The 22,394-nt window shown below is 45.3% G+C and overlaps 1 protein-coding gene across 1 annotated transcript; it reads left to right on the top strand.

Annotated features, from left to right (window-relative positions):
* Positions 1 to 16,990: 16,990 nt before the first annotated feature.
* tnnc1a (troponin C type 1a (slow)) lies at positions 16,991 to 21,508 on the top strand. The gene is made up of 6 exons (XM_084445535.1): positions 16,991 to 17,096; positions 18,827 to 18,853; positions 19,301 to 19,447; positions 19,701 to 19,815; positions 20,242 to 20,378; positions 20,965 to 21,508. The coding sequence occupies exons 1-6, from the start codon at positions 17,069 to 17,071 to the stop codon at positions 20,994 to 20,996; spliced, it is 486 nt and encodes a 161-aa protein (XP_084301661.1). The 5' UTR covers positions 16,991 to 17,068; the 3' UTR covers positions 20,997 to 21,508.
* Positions 21,509 to 22,394: the final 886 nt, after the last annotated feature.

The following is a 22,394-nucleotide window of genomic DNA, read 5'->3' as shown; positions in this document are numbered from 1 at the left end:
TTTTTCACCAATAAATGCGATGAGATGTGCGTAGATAGAATTTCGATAGCCTACTCAGTCAGAACATAAATTATGTGCATCTGATAATGAATCCAGGCAAGAAAATACAGCTAATCTAACCATGCAATATCGTCTGTTAAAAAACCCAACAACTTCCAGACACTGTTTAGAATCCAGGACATGCACCTTTCGAGACGCATCATCCAATATACAATTAGATGCAAATCGCTTCTGCACCAATTGACACCTGCAGAATCTCTTATTAATTACCCGTGCACTAATTTCAGTCGACACGAAAACAGAGAGCAATCTCTCATACAAACTGGAAAACATTTGCATCGTGGAGACAAAGGACTGTCCACTGTTTACGCTTAAGCGTAAAGCATTACGCATAACACTACACAAGGCTCTCCCAATTCCATTCGATGAAAATGCATAGTAAAATGCATGAAATGTGTATGCAATGTGCACCATTTAAAATGTCAGGGAGCATTGCACATTTAATTGGCTATAACACGGTCTGAAGCTCTCATGTAAAGTCATTACAGAGACCACAGTAACATGGACTACTGACAGATTAAATCCCGAGTTTAAGCACCGTCATTATTACTGACAGTAAAAGATTCATAAATGTGTGTCTCGTTTAGATTGCGGGACACATTTCTAAGGAATTCACACACATACGACGATGAGAAGCCAGTTTACTCACAATAAATCTGTGCTCTCTGCCACCGAGGATGTGCTGCCCGCCACAAATCTTGAAACGAGGTATCCGTAGATTCCTCCTGAAGTTGTAAACTTCCAGTTTTACTTGGAACATAAATGTATTTTCTTTCCATTAAAAGACTTTGAACAAGCGCCAAAGGTGTCCTAGTGGAGAGCGCGCACGTCTCCCGCTGCAGGGAACTGTCCAGCAGCGCGGTGCTGATCGAGGTGGCTGAATCAACACGAGAAGCAGCCGCTTCGCCCTGTGCGACTGTCTAACATCAACAACCAGAAACGTTGAGGGGAGCGCAATTCTCAACCCCCATCTACATAGCGTCAATGTCATCTGAAAGTCGCCCCCCCTCCTCCTCCGTGTTCAACATTGACATGGCACTACAACCTATTTTCTCAATATTTCATGATTTCAAATTAGTTTCCCTGTTTTACAACAAAGAGCACAATTTTGGTGAATTCCAGAGGCGATGTGCAGACTTGGTTGGCCCTATACCAAACAAACAAGTTTCTTTCAATAATGAACTGCGGGAATGGAGAACTACGTAAAATGGTATTTTACACAATTTAGTTGATTTTCACAAACTTGGCCACACTCATTTTGTATTGGGTATTTACCCCCGACCTTTCACGGTTTTCAATTTGATAAAATTCTCAATCTCTGCCCCCCTGTGTGTTAGCCTCCACCTTAAATACTGCCGCCCCAGCCTTTCTCAAATTAAACATGATGCCTGGCTGCCAAGTGTAGCCTACGCAAGATTAACAATTCCAAACAGGCATATTTGGAAGGTTAGCCCAGCCAGAGGTTGTCTGCTTTCTGGCAAATGTGATAAGAGTCCGTCAATAAAGGGAGGGGGCACTCGCTGATTGTCTAACTCTGACTGTAATCGTCTTAGCCTCGTCTCCAGAAATGAAGGGATGATGTGAGCGGAATAAACTCACCCAGTGGAGAATAGCCTAATTGAACTCACAAATTCAAATAAACGCATGGCTTCAAGCCGGAGAATTCAAGCGGCAAAATATACGTTCTGACGGGTTTGTCTCAAAAGTGAAGACTGTAAACCAAACGGAGGGTGGGTTCAGGAATTTGGATGTGTTGTCTTTTTCTTCAAGACCAGACCAGTGAAAAGAAAACAACTTTATCTTATTTGGACTTCTTCATGAATGAGGTGTGACTTTATTGGTAAGTATTACATTAGTCATTAGATGCAAAGTAGACTAGTAAACAAAGTAATACGAAATAAGAAAGTTTGTAAAAGCATGTTGTTTAGCCTACTTCATACAGTATGTCTTGTGGATGATATAGTTGTTGAAAGTCACAGTATTGTGAAGCATGACATAGGCTATTTTACTTATGCCCAGTTTATTATCACAATGGAAGTATGTTATCACAAGCATCAGTTCCCTTCACTTATTTCATGTTATACTGTAAATAGCTCTGAATACGTCTGACGCAGACAGGTGGACACTTTCTTGTCCCCCTTTACTCAGTTCAGTCAGGCAGACTCAAGTACTGATCAGTTCACCAACTTGTGGTTATGTGTGATTCATGTGGCGGTAGTTCCTGGAAGTTATCACCCATGTGATCTGGGATATTATATCATGGCAGCAGAGGAGAGTGTGAATGTTCCTATACACACAGACAGAGCTAGTGGCTCAGAGGACACCAGATGGCGACCCAATGAGGGGTGAACTAACCCACTAAACGATACCACATGAAATGTAACATTTAAAATCCCATCTGGGCTGCTCTCCCCGCGGACATGGAGTGTGAATTGTGACACGTTTATACACCTGCTGATGGAACACGCGCATGCTAGTGGTTGGTGGCTGGTGTGTCAGCTGACCCCTGAACTCTGGCTCTCGTGGTTCTGAACCCTGTAGTCCCCCCAGAGCCTTGTATACGCACTCTTCCACAGCCCGTGAATTCACTGTGCTCCATTGGGGTAATATGCATTGCCCCATGTGTAGTGGCGTGTGTGAGACTTGGTGCATGGTGGTTAAATGCCACCAGACTCCTAGAGCTTTATCATAATCACCAGTGTTCTAGCAAGGTTTATCAAAACACAAACGTGAGATTTTACACCGACTGAACTGTAAAAATGATATTATCTCAACAGGGGTCTTACATCTATTGAGCAGCTGAAATGTAGGGAAATCAACTAACATAGCCTATTACCTGTCGTAAATGTGGTTTGGTTTTACCAAATGTTTCATATTCTGGGCTTAGTGCTGTATATCTACAGTTCATTTTACTGTAGGTGACAATTAACTGCAGTAGCCTACATGTATGAGAAAACCTTTTAATTTTACTGTCATACTACCCTCCTTTTTTAATGTGAACAGCCCAGCATTACGGTATGTTAACTGTAATTCAAATAGTTAAAGGCTATACCACAGCAAGAATGAAGGACCACTAGACCCCACGACTAAAGCTGCCTAAAACACAATTTACAATAATTAGTGGTGATAAATTTAGTGCATTGCAAATATTATTTCTCTTCGAATAAAACAAAAACAAATTATTTATCAATTGATCTTGTAAAGATCCTTGGTTATGTACAGTTATAATATAAAGGTCTAATATATATGCATATTTCAACACATAAATATACATAATCATGTACATTAGCCTACCTGTGAAAATTCCTTTTCAACGTCAATATTTTCAGATTATTTCAATAGAATCAGAGCATCTCACAGGTTTGAGCTGAATTTTCTTGGCCTCATATTTCCTTCCAACAAGGTCAGGTCATAAATGAACTGATTAGCATGACGATTAGTCATTAGTATGCTAATCATACGAAATACACATATTTTATTCATATTGTTCCAGACTTGTTTTTTTCTCTGTTCTGCAAAAATGAACATATTTCAGTTTGTTATATTTTATTGTAGAAAAATGGATACTGCTCAGGGGCCTCCATGAAAATGGTTTCAACATACAGAGCAATATGCTACCTTTCAACAGATTGTTTTCTACACACATTTAACAGAATACTTTATGTTTGAATGTCGTCACAAACAGAGATTAGTTGAATATCTTCTCAGACTAGAGATATGCTCTGTTGATACAGCATATAGCTTCCAAAAAAATTGTATCACCTAAAGGAGACTCTCCTACTTGTCTGTTTTTCCTCATGACCTAAATTGCTGTGAAGTGGATGCCTCAGCAGCTCTGTCTCATATCTCTCTTTCTCTCTCTCTCTCTCTCTCTCACACACACACACACACACACACACACACACACACACACACACACACACACACACACACACACACACTACACAGATATTTAGCCTACAAACAAATGCAGAACTGCAGAGGATATGATTTCTTTTGTTACATTGATCTTTTGCATGATAGCTTTTATTAGCTTATAGTGGTGAACTTCTAGACACAATGGATATGTGAGTTGACAAATCACATTCCAGGACTGTTGAGTGGAGCGTCAGATTTGTGGACTGAGCTCTCATTCTCTTCAGCATTTGGCTCAGATTTCACCACCACAAAAGCCCCTCTTCTCTGACGACGAGCGTTTCATACAAGATGTCATTCAAAGGAAACGCCATGCAAACTTGACATACCCAAGATGTTTGACTGAAACAGCTATGATAAAACGGTGCATCTTTCACATAGTTTGCACCAACGTATCAATGTGCGCAGAACAGCTTTGAGATGCACCCTTGAGTTCAGAAAAACCCAGGGCCCTATCTGACAGCCAGCACACGTTTATGTGGGTTTAGTGAACATATGACCTCCATGATAGACCAGTATGGGGGCACTAAATCGCTTCAAATTTGGTACAAGTGTTGCTAGGCAACAGCATATCGGGGCTCTGTCTCTCTCTCTGTGACTGGCTCTCTGTAGTGGGATCGCTGTGCTGTTACAATTGAACATGTTTAATTAAGTTCTACAGAAACTCCATTAATGGCGAAGATTAAGGATCTGAGGGTTATAAAACACATATTTATTGCATGCAGGCTATGGGAATCCTTGTGAAGTATGTGTTGAGGATGAAAGAGACCTTCATTAACACTTAACTCTTCAGTATTCATACTAGAGCTGCATTTCCTGCTAAAGCCAGTTAAATTAGTTCAAAACACACCCACATCTGCTGTAATTACTTCTACATCATGAGCAGTAGGCTACTAGCTCTTTCGCTAGAGCAACAGTATAACATTTGTTTCGATTTCCTCCATTCACAATCCTTTTACTGATGTCACTAGAATATACGTAAGTTGGCAACGCCACCCTGAAGTAAAACGACAATTTCTCAGCCCATCCCATTTTTTAATTTTGGTAGTGTCACTTTCACAGAAACCCAGGTGACAGCCACCGCAGCCCTGAAAACCCCAGCTCAGATTGTGAGGCAGGATGGTCAGGAGAGGAGAGTAGAGGGGAGGGGGGGGGGGGGGGAGAGGGAGGGGGCGGTCATCATCCTCTCCAAATAGGAGCTCCATGGAGCAAGAGACGCGGAGCTGTCTGAATGGAAGCTCTGACTGAAGCCTGCAATCTCTCCACACCACACTGCCCCTACTAATCTCCCTGATTCACCCACATCACTATGGAAACTGACTGGCTGGCTGGCCCTGGTCGCCTGACTTGTGCCATGCAGGCAGTCATGTCTGGGACTGACGTGGAGGCTGTGCAGCAGAGACTGAGCAACGCCTCACCAAGCACGCTCAGAGGCCATGTTGGATTTTTGCAGGCTGCCATCTTGGACGCTTCTGTCTTATACTACCCAGAACACTATAGTCCGTCCCAACGGTGAGAGAGGTGCCATCAGGAGTGACCAGCGAGAGAGATCAGAGAGAGTCAAAATGGACGGACATATACTTATTGAATCAGTAACTATGAGTGTAATAAGTGTAATATTTTACTGACAAATATTGTCAAAATATAGTCAAATTATATGTAGAACAGAAATTGTATCCTTCAGATTGTAATGAAACAAAACATAAAATATGTGGCTGTTTTATATGATTCTATGAACATGTTGCCGTGGTGGACAGTGGAGCATATTTGAATATTTGTTTTACAATTGGCACCTTTTCCGTTCCCCCCTTTCCTCTGGGCAGAAAAATGTGGTCATGGTTTTAAAAGGTTTATCAGCTTCAAAGCCAAGCGAGTTGGTCTTCCTCTCCATCAGTGAGACCACGCAATCCTCCCAGCGCTCACAAGAACAGGCCGGAGCATGCCGACCGATTCCCCAGCTAAGCTCCCAATTCAGGGCTTCAACAGAAAGCTTGGAGAAGCACATTTAGATGGGGTGTTGACGTCAATCCTAATCCATCCAAAACCAGTCATATGAACCCCTGCATGTCCCCATCGGAGAAAACAGATACAGCAATTAGTCACCACTGGTGCCAAAGTGTACTGTAAGAATCAGATGAGTCTGGTCAGCGCTAACATCAATAGTGTGAGATTAGCCGGGTTAAACTGGGGAAGATACTGTATCCTTGACCGGAGGACAGACAGTGGAGTGTTTCTCCAGGTACATTGAACATACAGAACCATAGTCAGCCATAGTCACTATGTTACTGTTACATAGCTGATGGGACACACAGTCCCGATTTACGCCTTTGTAAAGAGATTAGGAAAGCAGGCCAAGCATTCAACAAAAAAATAACTCTCTCTGTAGCTGTCACCTTAGATCTTTTCTTAAGAGTGCCATGAGCGTGCTTGGCGTTTGAATCATCTGGCTGGTTGAGATCTCTGCCCACAGTGGGGCCTCTGGTGCTTCTCCACATCCCATGATGCTTAATTAAGGATCCTTCTGCAATTAGCTTGTTGGAGTCATGCCAGCTGTCTATCAGTGGCAGTGTCAGTTGATTGACTAATCATCAGCTGACCCACTGAGCTCTGCCTCTCCTGCTGGGTGGATGTTTTTCCCTGCCCTGCTCCCTGACCGGGTTCAGAACCTCTGCAGGCTGCACCCGTACCAACACTAAAGGCCAATTTATACTTCGTCGTACACTTTTGAAAGTGTCGACAGACAGAAATTACGTCACGGTCGACACTTTTTTGTGTCCGACAGGGGTGTCTTGCACCTACCAAACTTTCTAATGTCGCAGACGCTGTTATTTTCGTTGCACAGCTGTGATTGGACAGCTAGATAGAAAGCACAGCTGTCATTGGACAGCTAGATAGAAAGCACAGCTGTGATTGGACAGCTAGATAGAAGGCACGTTCGTTGCCATGGATCAATCAGCCACGCGTCTGCAAGTTACCATGGAGGTGATCAGACACTTCGCTGAAGTATAAATGCTAAATGTCGGTCGACATTTTTTTCTTCTGTCGACAGACATAAAAAGTGTCGTACAACACTTGTCGCCTGAGTATAAATTAGGCTTCACCTAACACACCACTTGGGCTGAATCCCATGCCTGTCATGTTACAGTATTTGCTTAAGGCTTTCAAACACGCTGGGTTGATGAGCCTGTTTGAGGGGACCATCTCCCTTGGATTTCATTCAACATGAAAATAAAACATTTGTTCAAGTGATCTAAAGAACTCTTTGCAAAGAGGACTCATCGGACTCTGTTGAGTGCCGAGTCCTTGGACAAATTGTCCACACACAAATTGAGTAGAGTGGAATGTATTTGAGTTGTGTGCGAACGGCCACTCAAGGTCATCGCCTCTCCTATGCTGTAACGTGCCTTCCTTTCACCCAGCATGTGCACACAGTCTTGGAAGTTCTGGCCTCAATCTTTCAGTTTTAATGTTTTTTTAATGAAAATAAACACTTCTGACTGATCAAATCACTTCTGACTGATCTATAGTTTCCTATTGATCCAACAGGATCAATATTCACTGGGTGGAATAAAATATTACCATGGGAACCAGCTTGCCCATGCCATCACAAAGAGCCAAAATGATATTATCAGGCCTTGATGATCGATACCAAACTGTGGTCATCTGTAGGTGAGTTAGACTCTCAGACACTAATGAGAAAAACACTAACGTTTTCACCAGTCAGACTGCTAGTGCGTCACGGGGGAGATAAGTCGATGGGGGTTTGTCTCAAACAGGTCACATTATTGACCTCTAATATCTAACAGAACGCAGCCCACTTATGTTAGACACAGGGATCTACTGAACATCCCATATGGTATTGATGTGCTCCTGCTTCTCCCATGTAGATGTGCATGCCCCCCCGCTGTGAGCTAGACCCAGGTCGAAATGCTACAGTATTTGAAATCACGTATATTACTGATTGTTCTTGTTAGGCACAATGGAACCACAGTTACCCAGAATGCACTCTGGGAAGACTCAAGCAACCGCCAGAGTAATTCAAAAGGATCTCAATTAGTATTTCAAGCCAGGGAGCATTCGTTAGATAAGGGAATGGAGATGCTAAGCTAGGCTGGCTTGGATACTTGAAAATGACAGCCCTAAAGAGGGTTCTTAGTGGGGCCACTGGGGGGGGGGGGGGGGGGTATCCTAATCCTTTCCCTAAAATGTCAGTTTTTATTAGACTTGTTTTTTTTCTGCTGCACATTGGCAGCCCACGCTAAGCGATGCCAGTTACCCAGCATCCTGTGTGTGTGGAGATAGTGAATACTAATCACAATCTCCTTCATATGAGACATGGAGACACGTGTGTTCAGACACTGTTGTCATGGTCAGACGTGAAGTGTATGATGACATGCCCCCAGAAGCTGTGAGAGAATGTACTGTACTGTGTAGTCGAGTGTGTGTGTGTGTGGCCAGTAGTACTGGTAGTAGACCTACATATCCTGTGGAAAGCAGAATGGGTAGTGTAGTTTGTAAGCTGCGAGTGATGCAACCCCTCCATTGAACAACTCAATGTATCCATCTCCCAAAACGGGACAAATCTGTGAGCGAGGGAATGAAGTCACTTAATTCAGTTGCTGGCGATGGCATCAGGAAACACTGACCTTTTGTTGATTCCTTCAGGCCAAACAATGATTCACATGAGGGCTGGATATTTACAGTGTCTCTCATCATAGCTTGGTCAAATCACAGCACACGCCACTGGAGACCGCAGGGCCTGGGGCTGCAGTCACACACACACACACACACACACACACACACACACACACACACACACACACACACACACACACACACACACACACATGCATAGGTGATTTCTTCCTCTTTTAGCTAGAACATGCTGCAACATCAGTTTGGTGCAGATACGGGAGTGAGTGTGTGTGTGTGTGTGTGTGTGTGTGTGTTTAGTCCATTTTATATTATAAATGACCTTCCCCAAATATGAATCCCCAATGTGTTTACGAACTGTACTGCAGATAGACATAACCTCTCTCAGAAGATAATGTTGGTATTACAGGTTAGACTGTCCTGAGTATTTGTCTATTGCTACTACAGGAAATTGAATTCTGTATTTGATTTCCCCTTTATGGAGCTAGAAATCCATGATAACAATCGGAAAACATTGTTCATAATATTCTGCAGCCTCCTATTCAATCTCTGCAGAGGTGGTAGATAGTGACCCTGAGCACACACACGCACACCACACACACACGCACACACCACACACACACACACACAGTATTGCTTAAGATCATTGAGCGCAGGGCCTCATTTGCAAGAAGACAGAGGATAATACAAGTACTGTACAGATAAAGTTAAAAATAATCTAATTAAAACAAGTATAAAACAATAAGATACAGGATACAAAATACTAAGTCAGTTAAAACTAAAACTAAAAGTGGTTACATCCCGAAATTAGTCTAGGAGTAATATAAAGTAATATAAAAGTATGAATGAACCAAGGTTTTAATAGTAATAAACAGATGAATGAACCAAGGTTTTAATAGTAATAAACAGATGAATGAACCAAGGTTTTAATAGTAATAAACAGATGAATGAACCAAGGTTTTAATAGTAATAAACAGATGAATGGCCAAATAAACATGGCCAGCCATTCACCTCCATTCATTTTTTGGAAAATTTCCCCCCCATTCATTGTCAATAAGGGGAATTGAAATGTCCATATGTCGATATGGAACGGTCACAGATACACAGGGTTTGGACTGGCACAAAGCTCTAGATCTAACGAATGCAGCAATACCAAACATGTTCGGCTCGCACATATGTGCGTGTGCACAGAACCACGAAATGCATTAATGGGCAGAGGTCTGTACCCTCTAAGCATAATTTCTAGTATTACTGTTTTTAAAATTACATTAAGCGTCATTGTTACTGTACAGGGCTTGACATAAGCACTGGCCCGGTGCTGTCTTGAACACCTCCGGGCCAGTAAATAATATATATATTAATTAAGTTTTGCCGATCTATGCCAGCGTATGCAGACAAGTGAGTGAAAACATTAGAAAGCTCTTAATTGAATTAGCTAGCTAAGTAGCTAATATGTTTGAAGGTTTAGTTCTTAGTAATTGCTGACCAGATCCCATCATCACAAACATTGACTTTACATGTACTTGTATCACGCCATTCTTCTGAGGCATGGTGATGATCAACGACTTGTAGAAGCGCTCTTCACTCAGTGACAAACCACTGATATCTTATTCTATAAAATGTTTGCCATGTATGTCCTGCGTTAGCAAAATTTGGCTTCCAGGCTAGTGATACAACATTGGGGCCAGTAACTTTGAAAATCCACTGCAAATTCAACTGTATGTCAAGCCCTGCTGTACATTATCATCTCTTACAAACCCACTGACCACGTCTGTCCTTCTGGGCTTCATCCTCCAGGTCTTCCTCACAGGTCACTCACACTCACACAGACGCCCCAGCTGCTAGGAGGGGGGAGCGGTGGTAGGCTGGGGAGTTTAACAGTTTGAAATCATGGATTTAAAATGACCAAGAGTTACCAAATCATTGATTTGTTTTGTAAGGAATTCCAAGTCAGAGCAAAGCATCTAAAAGCAGATCTACCAAGCTCAGTGTGAACTCAAAGGACCTGCAGCCAAAGCCAATCGTTAGACCTTGTGTGGTACGGACACACACACACACACACACACACACACACACATGCACGCACACACACAACCCAGGCATCATGGTAAATGTAGAGATATCAGCACATAAACATGGGTAGTAAGGATAAGGTTGTTTCCAATGGTTCTTGTTGCCGCTGAAGAAGCAACATTGCTTTCAGGTAGCCGATGCTCTGGAGGTTTTGGTGCTGCAAAATCCCCCCCAAAATATGCAGTTATATAAGTAACCCAAATTGCAAATGTGCATCCATATTTACGTTTTCTCTCAGGCTGATTAGCGATGGGGAGAATGAAGACCCTGACAGAGAGATAAGCTGACCAGTCATCAACAGGCTGAAATAGCTTCTCTTTGGTTTCTGCTTCTTCAATGTATTAAAAAAAAAAAACTTCAACCAGGTGTACCTACACATTTTTTTCTAAGCATTGAGATTTTGTGGGGAAACTGTAGAAGTGGAATTACATTATTGTATAATTACATACATACAGTGCTGATTATATTTTGTTATATTTTTTACAGCACCTGTGTGTTCAACGTAGATAGTCGAGAGAATAGTAGCTAGAAATCATAAATGTATCTTCTTTCTTAACAAGCATCTACTATATGAGTTTAAGCAGTGCTGCATGTAAAGTGCACAACTGAATACAAATACAATAAGTGCTAAGAGGAAGGGTCAGGGTACTTCCTGAAGAGCTGAGTTTTCACCCTGCAGCAGAAGATGGGCAGTGACTCCGCTGTCCTGCCGTCAGTCCTGACGGTCCACCACTGTGGGGCCCCGGGCAGAGAAGAGCCGTGACCGGGTTGATCGCTCCACCACTGTGGGGCCCCGACAGAGAAGAGCCGTGACCGGGTTGATCGCTCCACCACTGTGGGGCCCCGACAGAGAAGAGCCGTGACCGGGTTGATCGCTCCACCACTGTGGGGCCCCGGGCAGAGAAGAGCCGTGACCGGGTTGATCCCTCCACCACTGTGGGGCCCGGACAGAGAAGAGCCGTGACCGGGTTGATCGGCCACTGAGGCCTCGGAGCGACCAGTCGTCTTGAAGCAGCAAAAAAGGGTGACATACTGTAGTTCCTACTGAAGAGCATGAGAGAGAGAGAGAGAGAGAGAGAGAGAGAGAGAGAGAGGTTTGTGATGAGGATAGTGCCACTGCCCTCAGAGAGCCGGGTGGTGAAGGCGTTAAGTCTGTAACTGGGGGGGCCATGGTGTACTGAACCCACCATAATCTCTGACACACGACTATGAAGAGCACTGATTACTTAGTAAGAGTGCGTCATCTGTGTTCAGGAACGTCTTCAAAGATCGTTACTCATACATACATAGATACATACAAACATGCGCAGGCATGCATGAACACACACGCGAACAGGCGCACACAGACACGCACACACACGGACAGGCACACACACACACACACACGAACAGGCGCACACAGACACACGCACAGTACACATACATACAGTACATGAACGTATATACAGAACGCTCACACGCACATGCTGTCAAGCAAATTCAGTGTCGAGGCGAGCAGTAGTCTTCAACTGTATGAAGCTGTCAGAGCTCTGATGTCACAAGCAGCGCAGTGCTTTGAACATCTGTCAGACGCAGATAACATGGTTGCCCGGCAATGAAGGCAGGCTGGTTTGACAGGTGGGAAACGTCTCTTTAATACTGGCCAACACAGCGCAGACTCCAATTATTACATTACTGCTCTTTAAATGTGTATCATTCAAGCAAATGATGCATTGACATTTTAGAACGGAATCACTTCATTTGACAGGCGCCGAGAGGGGAGGGGCTTATTCCTGCCACGGTGGAAAGCGTCATATTTACAGATACAGTATAAAAACACTCGACCAAGGCCCCATTTTGCTCCTGCCCAATAGAGGAGACGTATCCTCTTGCATGAGGGGATGTGTATATCTGAGAGGAGTTCTTTCCTGGGTGTCTCACTCTCCCCACCAACAAAGGGAGTGTGTGGGGGGGGGGGGGGGGGGGGGGGGTGTTAGAGATGCAGTGTTCCGCTGGACTGGAAAGCCTTGCCCCCCGGCGCGGAGACACTCAGTGGCTTTATCAGGCTGGAGGTAATGTGTCCTCTGGCTCATTAGAGCTCCAATGTGAAGACTGCATGACAGTAAGGCGCTCCATGCAAAATACTACAGTGCTCTGCTTTCATGAGCCACCGCACACAGCGCAGCAGAACAGACACGGTTCTATCCTCTCCTCTTTTCCTCTCCTCTCCTAGCTCTTTTCCTCTCCTCTCTCTTTCTAAATCCCTCACTCTTGGCCTGAGGCTAGAGCGCCAAGAGAGAGTATAGAGTATAGACTCCCTTCAGAGAGAGAGAGCGAGTATAGACTCCCTTCAGAGACAGAGAGCGAGTATAGAGTATAGACTCCCTTCAGAGAGAGTATAGACTCCCTTCAGAGAGAGAGAGAGCGAGTATAGAGTATAGACTCCCTTCAGAGAGAGTATAGACTCCCTTCAGAGACAGAGAGCGAGTATAGAGTATAGACTCCCTTCAGAGAGTATAGACTCCCTTCAGAGACAGAGAGCGAGTACAGAGTATAGACTCCCTTCAGAGAGAGAGAGCGAGTATAGAGTATAGACTCCCCTCAGAGATAGTATAGAGTATTAGACTCCCTTCAGAGAGAGAGAGCGAGTATAGAGTATAGACTCCCCTCAGAGATAGTATAGAGTATTAGACTCCCTTCAGAGAGAGAGAGAGAGTATAGACCCCCCTCAGAGAGATAGAGAGTATAGAGTATAGATCCCCCTCAGAGAGAGAGAGAGTATAGAGTATAGACCCCCCTCAGAGAGAGAGAGAGAGTATACTGTAGACTCCCGTCAGAGAGAGTATAGACTCCCTTTATAGAGAGAGTTTAGTAGGCTATAGAGCCCTCAGAGTGGTAAGTGCTCACTGGTGGAGCCCTGCTGTACAGAGACACAAAAGACCCCAGCCACTCGACTTTTGGTCTTCCTCTATGAACACTAGAGAGAGAGAGAGAGAGAGAGAGAGAGGTGGGGAGGACAGTAAGAAAAACAGACATAAAGGAAGAAGACTAATAAACGACCCTGTTGCAGCCTTCTAGAAATATGGCGGTTCGTATTTTCAGCTCCAGAGCGAATAATCAAAAAGCAATCCTTTTCTACAAACAGGGTTTCAATTTTACTGAAAAAGTGAACCTTTCCTATTCGTTTTGAGGTGTTTTTGGACCGTTACGTTCACAAGCTGTTCAAGATGGAGAAGAGTCCGCTCGTTCACCAGTTCATCTTCACAGATGAAACGTAATCGCTCGGACACATGCATGATTAAGTCAACCATAACGTTTGCATAAATGGTTCTCATTAAAGGTTACGAGGGAATGAATAATCGCTCTTCAACCTCCTGTGTGTGTGTGTTCACGTGTGTAAAAGGCACAGGAGAGCACAGAATACAAAAGGCTGTGTGTGTGTGGGGGGGGGGGAGCAGCCCCCGCTCATCTCCGCTCATTTTCAGCCGGCTACCCAGCAGAGTTTCTATGGCAACCTCTCAAAAAGCGCTGTGCGGTGAATTGTGGATTTGAGATGCGCCGTCTGATTGCGGTGTGTGTGGAGGAGATGGCGGCCTCCTTTTCCTCACAGCCCCCCCCCCCCCCAGTCAGAGGAAATTGGTGGCGGGCTGCTTCAGTGATACAGAACTCTGTTCGCTGGCTTTTGATGTGGGCTTGCTTCTCCCGGGCTCTGTGGAAGTGCCAAGCCAGTCGGACACTTCTTCCTCTTATTATTCTTCTTCAGTGCTACTATGTTCCACCCCCCACAGAGATGCTCCTTAAGAATGCCCCCCCCCAGATGGATCTGAGAGGGAGAGATACTGTACTGTGGACTTATCAGCCTGCTCTCAGAGCTAACAGGACCTCCTTCTGTGAGGATGCTCTGCTGGCTAACCAGACAGGCAGGGAGGCAGACAGACAGACAAGCAGGCAGACAAGCAGGCAGGCAGACAGACAGACAGACAGGCAGGCACACAGACAGACAAGTAGGCAGACAGGCAGGCAGGCAGGCAGACAGACAGGCACGCAGACAGACAGGCAGACAGGCATGCAGACAGACAGGCACACAGACAGGCATGCAGACAGACAGACAGGCATGCAGACAGGCAGACAGACAGACAGGCAGACAGACAAGCAGACAGACAGACAGACAGACAGGCAGGCAGACAGACAGACAGACAGACAGACAGACAGACAGACAGACAGACAGACAGACAGGCACGCAGACAGGCAGGCAGGCATGCAGACAAGCAGGCATGCAGACAGACAAGCATGCAGATAGACAGGCAGACAGACAGACAGACAGACAGACAGACAGACAGGCTAGACTAGCTGGACTGGCTGGGGACATTTCCCAGGAGACCACCCTCACAGCATGATGGCGTGTTTAGATACAGAGTCGGGAAAAATGACTGGAGGATGATAACAATCAAGGACATTCATCGTGAAACCTTTCACTCTTGCCCATTCCATCTCTCTCTCTTTCTCTCTCTCTCTGTTTGTGTGTGTGTGTGTGTGTGTGTGTGTGCGAGATCAGCTGGTGAATGACGGTTGTTTGTGGGCTCTGTCTGTGAGTAATGTTGAGCAGGGTCACCTCTCTGAGAAGACTACCTGGGAGGGTCTGTCTGTCTGTCAGGGCTGTGCTTGGGACTGACATGTTGTTCACTGGGAGAGCCCCCCCCCCCCCCCCCCCCCCCCCCCCCCCGACCACTAACATCATCACCACCACTCTCTCTCTCTCTCTTTGTCTCTCTCTCTCTCTGTCTTTCTCTCTCTCTGTCTCTCTCTCTCTCTCAATTTCAATTCAATTGGCTTTATTGGCATGACGCAACGTTGTACATATTGCCAAAGCAGCGTTTGGACATTAAAAACTCTCTCTCTCTCTCTCTGTGGTTGCAAGCTGTGCCACCACCACCACTCTCTGTCTCTCTCTCTCTGTGGTTGCAAGCTGTGCCACCACCATCATCACCACCACCACCACTGTCTCTCTGTGTCTCTCTCTCTCTCTCTCTGTGTGGTTGTGAGCTGTGCCAGTCCTCATTAGCATCCTATTATAACTCAGCATGATCACCAATCACCAAGATGGCACAGCACACTGCATTGTTGTGTGTGTTCCTATCCTACTAATAGTAAGTGTGTGTCTCTCTCTCCTGGCTGGTAAATTGGCACTATGATAATGTGCTATAGCAGGAGGGTAGTGAAGATTTTTGTTTTCCAAAATAATTACAAAGATGTGACATGTACTCAGTCGGAACACACAGGGATCATTTTAATGATGCAATACTTCAAGCCTGATTTCATGCAAGCCTTTTTCCATGTTTATATGATTTGATTGTGCACCTACCTACAAAACCTACTTTCTAAATTATAGGCAAGTTGCTTCCATTTTCAAATTCTCAATCCTGGTTCTCTAGAAATGACCCAGATCTCCTCCCTCGGCCGACTGATTAACTGGATATTCTATGGCGTAACGACTCAACTCCAACAACAGGCAGTGAACAGCGCCCTCTGCTGTTTGAGAGGGTGCTGTTGCAGCCCATGAAGACCGCATGAACGCATTACTGTAAATTCATCGTCAAGCTATATACTGGTATTTAGTACCTGTACAGTATTATATACTGTGTGTAATATATTGAATTCATTGTGTCTATCCCTTCACACAGGTGTAAATATGGTGAGCATGAATGTATGTGGCATCTACCGTCATTAAATGACGTAAATCAGATGTTTGAGACAAATCAAGATTTGACAAATCAAGAAAAATGCAAGCATTCATCATTAAAATATGTTGCATACAGTACACTCAAAGGTCACACACACACACACGCACACACGCACACGCACATGCAGACACACACACACCCACCTCCATGTGATTGTATTTTACTGGTAGGCTTAACCCCTCTGTTCTGTCCTCTCTTCACACCCCCACCTTTATAGAGCTGCTCCCCCCCGTGCTCTGTCTGTCCCTGTCCCCCCCCCACACCCCCGCCCCGCTGTCCCTCTGCTCCAGGTCTGCAGGAATGTTGAGTGTCTCTCGCCCCCCTCCCCGGAGATTAGGCTCCGCAATGCCAGCCCCCTCACTTCATTCCATTCCAAAGTGTGTGCGCCCCCCTAAGAGCAGCCACATTTTTATCTGAGCCTGGTGATTGTGACAGATCGGCTCTATGGCACACACACACGCACGCACGCACACACACACACAAAGAGAGAGAGAGAGCCAGGAGGTTGGACAGGGAGGGACCAGGCTGTGCCAGGCTCTGGCTATAAAGCCGTTCCAGGATGGGGCCAGTGTCCTGCTCTGCTCTGCTCTCTACCTGCCTCCTCCCTCCAGCACCCGCCCCGGACGAGCAGCGGCCCGACCTCCACCATGAACGACATCTACAAGGCTGCGGTAGGTCTCCCCCGCCACCTCCACGCTGCTATTCTGCTTCCTCTATGAAGGAATGACGTGGTCAATTTGATTGACAGACGCAAAAGGTTATGTGGTGGGTCATTTGGAAGAGAGGAGGTGGATGGCTTTTTAGGTGGTTGGTTTTTAGGCGGTCTGTGCCAGTCATGGGCAAAGGGGTTAGGGTTAGGATTAATATTTAGTCATCAAATAGTTTGTTTCATCTCTGTTGAGGCAGGTATGCATGACCGATCAGTTCACAACTAAATGTGTCAGGGCTGGATCTGAGTTACTTCACAAACACAACTAAGCAGAACCAAAAGTCACCTTAAACTTTACAAGGTCTTTGAAACTTCTTTCAACGATTTCAAAGATCCGACACGGTAGACTTTAAAACGACAACATCCGCATCAAGTCTTCGAACGTGTAGTCATTTGTCGGTCCTACATTGCCAAGATGGTTTACAAATCCCAAATGATTTGACTGACATTCTGCACTGTCTCTGCCCTGTCTGGCACGCGTATACAACAGCGGCTCCTGACGAGTGAGACTGGAGACTGTGGATGTCTCTAGATGCTCTGCTACTTGAGTGCTATCAGGGCCCGATAGGACCCACGCAGGGGGTCACTGGCAGGACAAGTCCCTGGTCCACAATGCTGGTCCATTCATGACTACAAATGGACTAGTCCCACTTCACTTCATGGCTAATTTTGGCCAGTTGCTCAGGCGCTCCTGCATGTGTGTTTGTGTGGTGCCAGAGAAGGGCCTCAGGTTTAGATAACCCCCCCCCCCACCCCCTCTCTCTCTCTCACACACACACACACACACACACACACACACACACACACTCACACACACACCCCTCGCCACGATCACCACCACCCCCCACCCAAGGCTGAATTCCGGCATTATCTGTGAGCCGCGAGAGCTGTATGTTTATCTGTCTATCTCTGCCTGCCTCTGCTGGGCACTACCAGCCCAAAACAAACACAGTAAAAACCACACAGGAATGTGTGTGTGTGTGTGTGTCCGTGTGTGTGAACGTGCACCGCAACGTTGAGACGGACGCTGCCTCTTTTCATATATCATCACCAGTGGCGTGTGCGTCTAATTTGTGACGGACAACGGATGATAACTCTTACATAAGCAGCTGTCTCCCTCCCTCAATCGCGCTAGCTTTTCCAGGATTACTGTGCCATTGTTGAGCCAGATCCGCTGCTAATTTAAAGCACTGCGCATTGTGTCCTTTATCTGTGGTTTCTGATCCTCCTGTCAATTTATTTATAACTACTCCGCTCTCTGCCCGCCCCCACCCTCCCTCCACACATGATATATAGGTTTAGTGTTTAGCGAGGGATAGCCAAGTGTGAAGCACCAAAATAAAATAAAGCCTGAATAAGGGCTTTATGAAAGTCAACAAGGGAGGCGATCTGTTTCACAGGAAGGGTTAAGGACCTTCTCCACTTGTTGACTTAATCCACATGAAATGTTTTTCCAGCTACTATTATGCGGGCCCAGGACTGGGTGTCTGGTAAAGGTTTAATAACAGTTGTCCATTCTTTAGCTGAAAGAAAGCAGATTGAAAATGTGAATAATTCTTGTGGCGATCCCAGTGTTAACCATTTTTATTAAAAATCTTACAGGTTTGGAGATAGAATCAATGACAGGTACTACTATATCCCTTGACAGCTAACAATGATGTTGGTTCTCAAAACCTTCCATCTGTTTTATAGGTAGAGCAGCTGACCGATGAGCAGAAAAACGGTAAGTAGTACAAAAATGCTAACCTCCTCCATAAGATGTGTACATGTCCATGGGAAGAAATTAATTGCAGGCCGGCGACACATTTAAGGACAACATACAGTAGAATACAACGTATTTAATACAAATGTACCCACCTCACAGACTGATCAAGGCGGCTGTAGCTCAGGAGGTAGAGCGGGTCGTCCAATGATCATAGGGTTGGTGGTTCGAATCCCGGTGCCTTCTGACGACATGTCGAAGTGTCCTGGGCAAGACACTGAACCCCCAAATTGCTCCCAATGAGCAGGCTAGCACCTTGCATGGCAGCTGCCGCCATTGGTGTTGTGTGTGTGTGTGTGGATGGGTGAACGAGAGGCCTTCATCGTAAAGCGCTTCGAATAAAAAGCGCTATATAAGTTTAGTCTGTTTACCATTTTTACCAAGGCCTTTGTGTTCATCCTGTTCCAGAGTTCAAGGCAGCGTTCGACATCTTCGTGCAGGATGCTGAGGACGGCTGCATCAGCACCAAGGAGCTGGGCAAGGTGATGAGGATGCTGGGACAGAACCCCACCCCGGAGGAGCTGCAGGAGATGATCGACGAGGTGGACGAAGACGGTAAAGCGCCGCCGCGTAGAGAACGGTTACGCCGGGTTAACGCAGCCTGCATCCAGGACTGGGTTTAGCCTGAACGTCCAGAGGTCCAATGATACCCAGATAGCAAGCGGATCTGGGCCATATATGGGCCGGAACTATTGCACAAGGGCCAGATCTGGCCTGTATATGGCCCAGATCCGCTTGCTATCTGGGTATCCTGTATGTCTGCGGTGTGTTGGGTATTGTCATCCTGAATCTGTGTGTGTGTGTGTAGGGAGTGGTACGGTGGACTTTGATGAGTTCCTGGTCATGATGGTGAGGTGCATGAAGGATGACAGCAAGGGGAAGACGGAGGAGGAGTTGGCAGAGCTGTTCCGCATGTTTGACAAGTGAGTAGATCCACAGGCGCAGAGGGCCGTGGTTCTAACATGCACTCTCGTCTCTGTCGGCTGCATCCAACAGGGCTTTTCTTCTGAGTGCTCTCCACTGCATGGGTGTTGCTCACCCACCAATGTTTCATCTTGTTAACATCTTTCTTATGAAGTCTTGTAGACAAGCCAACAACACCCACGCCATCCAACCATGACTCTCTGTGTGTGTGCCATCAAACGCTCATACTGAACACGCCAACTCTCAACACCCACACATATGTGGAGCCGTTCTCTAACCCACGCCAAGGCACATCTCCTTTATATATAACAGATAAAAAAGCAGTAAAAACAACAACAAAAACAACGACAGAGAATAAAAAGCATTGAGGAACAGAGCCAGTAGAGAACAGACAGTTGTTGTGACCGGGTGGTTTGTCTGGGCAGGAACGCAGATGGCTACATCGACCTGGAGGAGTTGAAAGTCATGCTGGAGGCCACAGGAGAGGCCATCACAGAGGACGACATTGAAGAACTGATGAAGGACGGAGACAAGAACAACGACGGGAAGATCGACTATGATGGTGAGAACATTAACACGGGTAGAAGCAGACAGACTGTAACACTGGTAGAACCAGATATTAACACTGGTAGAACCAGACATTAACACTGGCAGAACCTGACACTAACACTAGTAGAACCTGACATTTACACTGATAGAACCAGACATTAACACTGGTAGAACCTGACATTAACACTGGTAGAACCTGACATTAGCACTGGTAGAACCAGACATTAACACTGATAGAACCTGACATTAGCACTGGTAGAACCTAACATTAACACTGATAGAACCAGACATTAACACTGGTAGAACCAGACACTAACACTGGTAGAACCTGACATTAACACTGTTAGAATCAGACACTAACACTGGTAGAACCAGAACTATGTAGGATAATCACCTGCCATGTTGTCATGGGCTACATCATGTAGCATGTAGTCTTCCACTCCACAATATAATATTGATGTACAGACCTATACAGACCTGTACAGATCAAATGGATTCTTCTGGAGGACAATCTAGACATGTCCTTGTCTTTGGCATAGTCATGTTAGTGACCCCCCCTCTCCCCCCCCCCTCCTCCCTCCGTCGCTCTCGGTGCTCAGAGTTCTTGGAGTTCATGAAAGGAGTGGAGTAAAGCTCAGCATCAGAAGAAGGACTACCCTGACCCCCATAGTGTTATTTTTGTATTTCACTTGAGCTCCACGGACATCTGTGGAGATCTGGAGGCTGATTTTGGATGCCATTGACAGAAACTTTTAAACGACTTTGCAAGATTTAGTTGAATGATCTATCAGATTTCTCATGTATTTTTCTTAATTTCTACCATTTCTTGCATTGTTGTAAATATAGCTTGTATGTGTTACAAATCCAATAACTCTGCAGTTTGGCAACTTGAACTGTAATGTCAGATTTCATATTTTGCAGTGCCACGTACAGTTTACAAATATTTTTACTCAGTTGCTGTTTGGCCAGGCAGAATATTGTTTGGAGGTCTCGTTGCGCACACTGCATACTTCTGTAGGAGTTAAGAGTTATACCATACTTTTTGTTGGCTAAACATACTGTACATTTACAAGTAGTTCCTGTATCCACTGCGTACAAGGTGTATGCTCCCCAGTAAATATGAGAGGTACCCTCAGGGCCGACTGTTCCTCTGGAAAGATGCTGGTCTATACACCATGTGCCTGCAATAAACATGATGCATTTGTCAAAAGATCCGTTCTGCTCGCTCTTCTTATCATACACGGTTGAAAGGTTAACGTGCCGTTTGTCAAAATATCCCCCTTTCATCAAAAGAGTAAAACTCCGATGTTTCTAAACACACCAACCTCCGATCCCTTGAGACCTCTCTCTTCACAGTTGTGTTGCTGCTGATGTTCATGTGGACGGTGAGCTCTAGTCACCTCAGGGTTGTGGGCCGAACAGAGGGCTCATATCTAGTTACACAAGCTATTTATGTCTAATCACGTTAGTGCCCATGTTAGGGGATCAGTCTTGACCGACACCAGTTGACAATCAAATGCCTTTACCCTTACACAGGGACGAGCACTGGGTGTCAGAGGGGCCGGGGCGAAAGTTTAATAAAGGGCACCAAGGTTGTGCGGCGCGTGCAGCACATTTTTACCTTAATTAGCAAAATATGTAATGTAAATTCATAAACAAAGTAGGCTACTACTAGCCATAAATAGCTAGTAAACTACCCAGCTGCATATCTTAAGTTGTTGTGAGTGATATTAGTCTACATTACAGTCATTTAGCAGAACCTTTTATCCAAAGTTACTTTAATGTAGGTTAGTAGTTAGTAGGAGCTATAACAAAAGTTAGAAGCTTACAATTAAAATTGCACTGTCTGTTACTGTTTAAGTCCATTAGCCTGTATGCCCACTCATTATAGAACATTAACTGATGGTAACAAGTAGGCCTACTTAATACTTATATTAGATAGGCTGTTCATTTGTGATAACTGTAGGCCTACCTGTTATGCTTTCCTGTCACAGAGTCGTCACAGTAGAGTGTGGGGGGGAAGGGGGGG

The sequence above is a fragment of the Borostomias antarcticus genome, assembly GCF_949987555.1.
Source record: "Borostomias antarcticus genome assembly, chromosome: 11".
NCBI lineage: Eukaryota > Metazoa > Chordata > Actinopteri > Stomiiformes > Stomiidae > Borostomias > Borostomias antarcticus.
This window is presented reverse-complemented; position numbering and strand designations above follow the sequence as displayed.

Coding starts and splice junctions, on each gene's coding strand:
- tnnc1a (XM_084445535.1), top strand. CDS start 17,069: ATGAACGACATCTACAAGGCTGCGGTAG. Junction 19,816..20,241: donor CTGTTCCGCATGTTTGACAA/GTGAGTAGATCC, acceptor TTGTCTGGGCAG/GAACGCAGATGGCTACATCG. Junction 20,379..20,964: donor CGGGAAGATCGACTATGATG/GTGAGAACATTA, acceptor CTCGGTGCTCAG/AGTTCTTGGAGTTCATGAAA.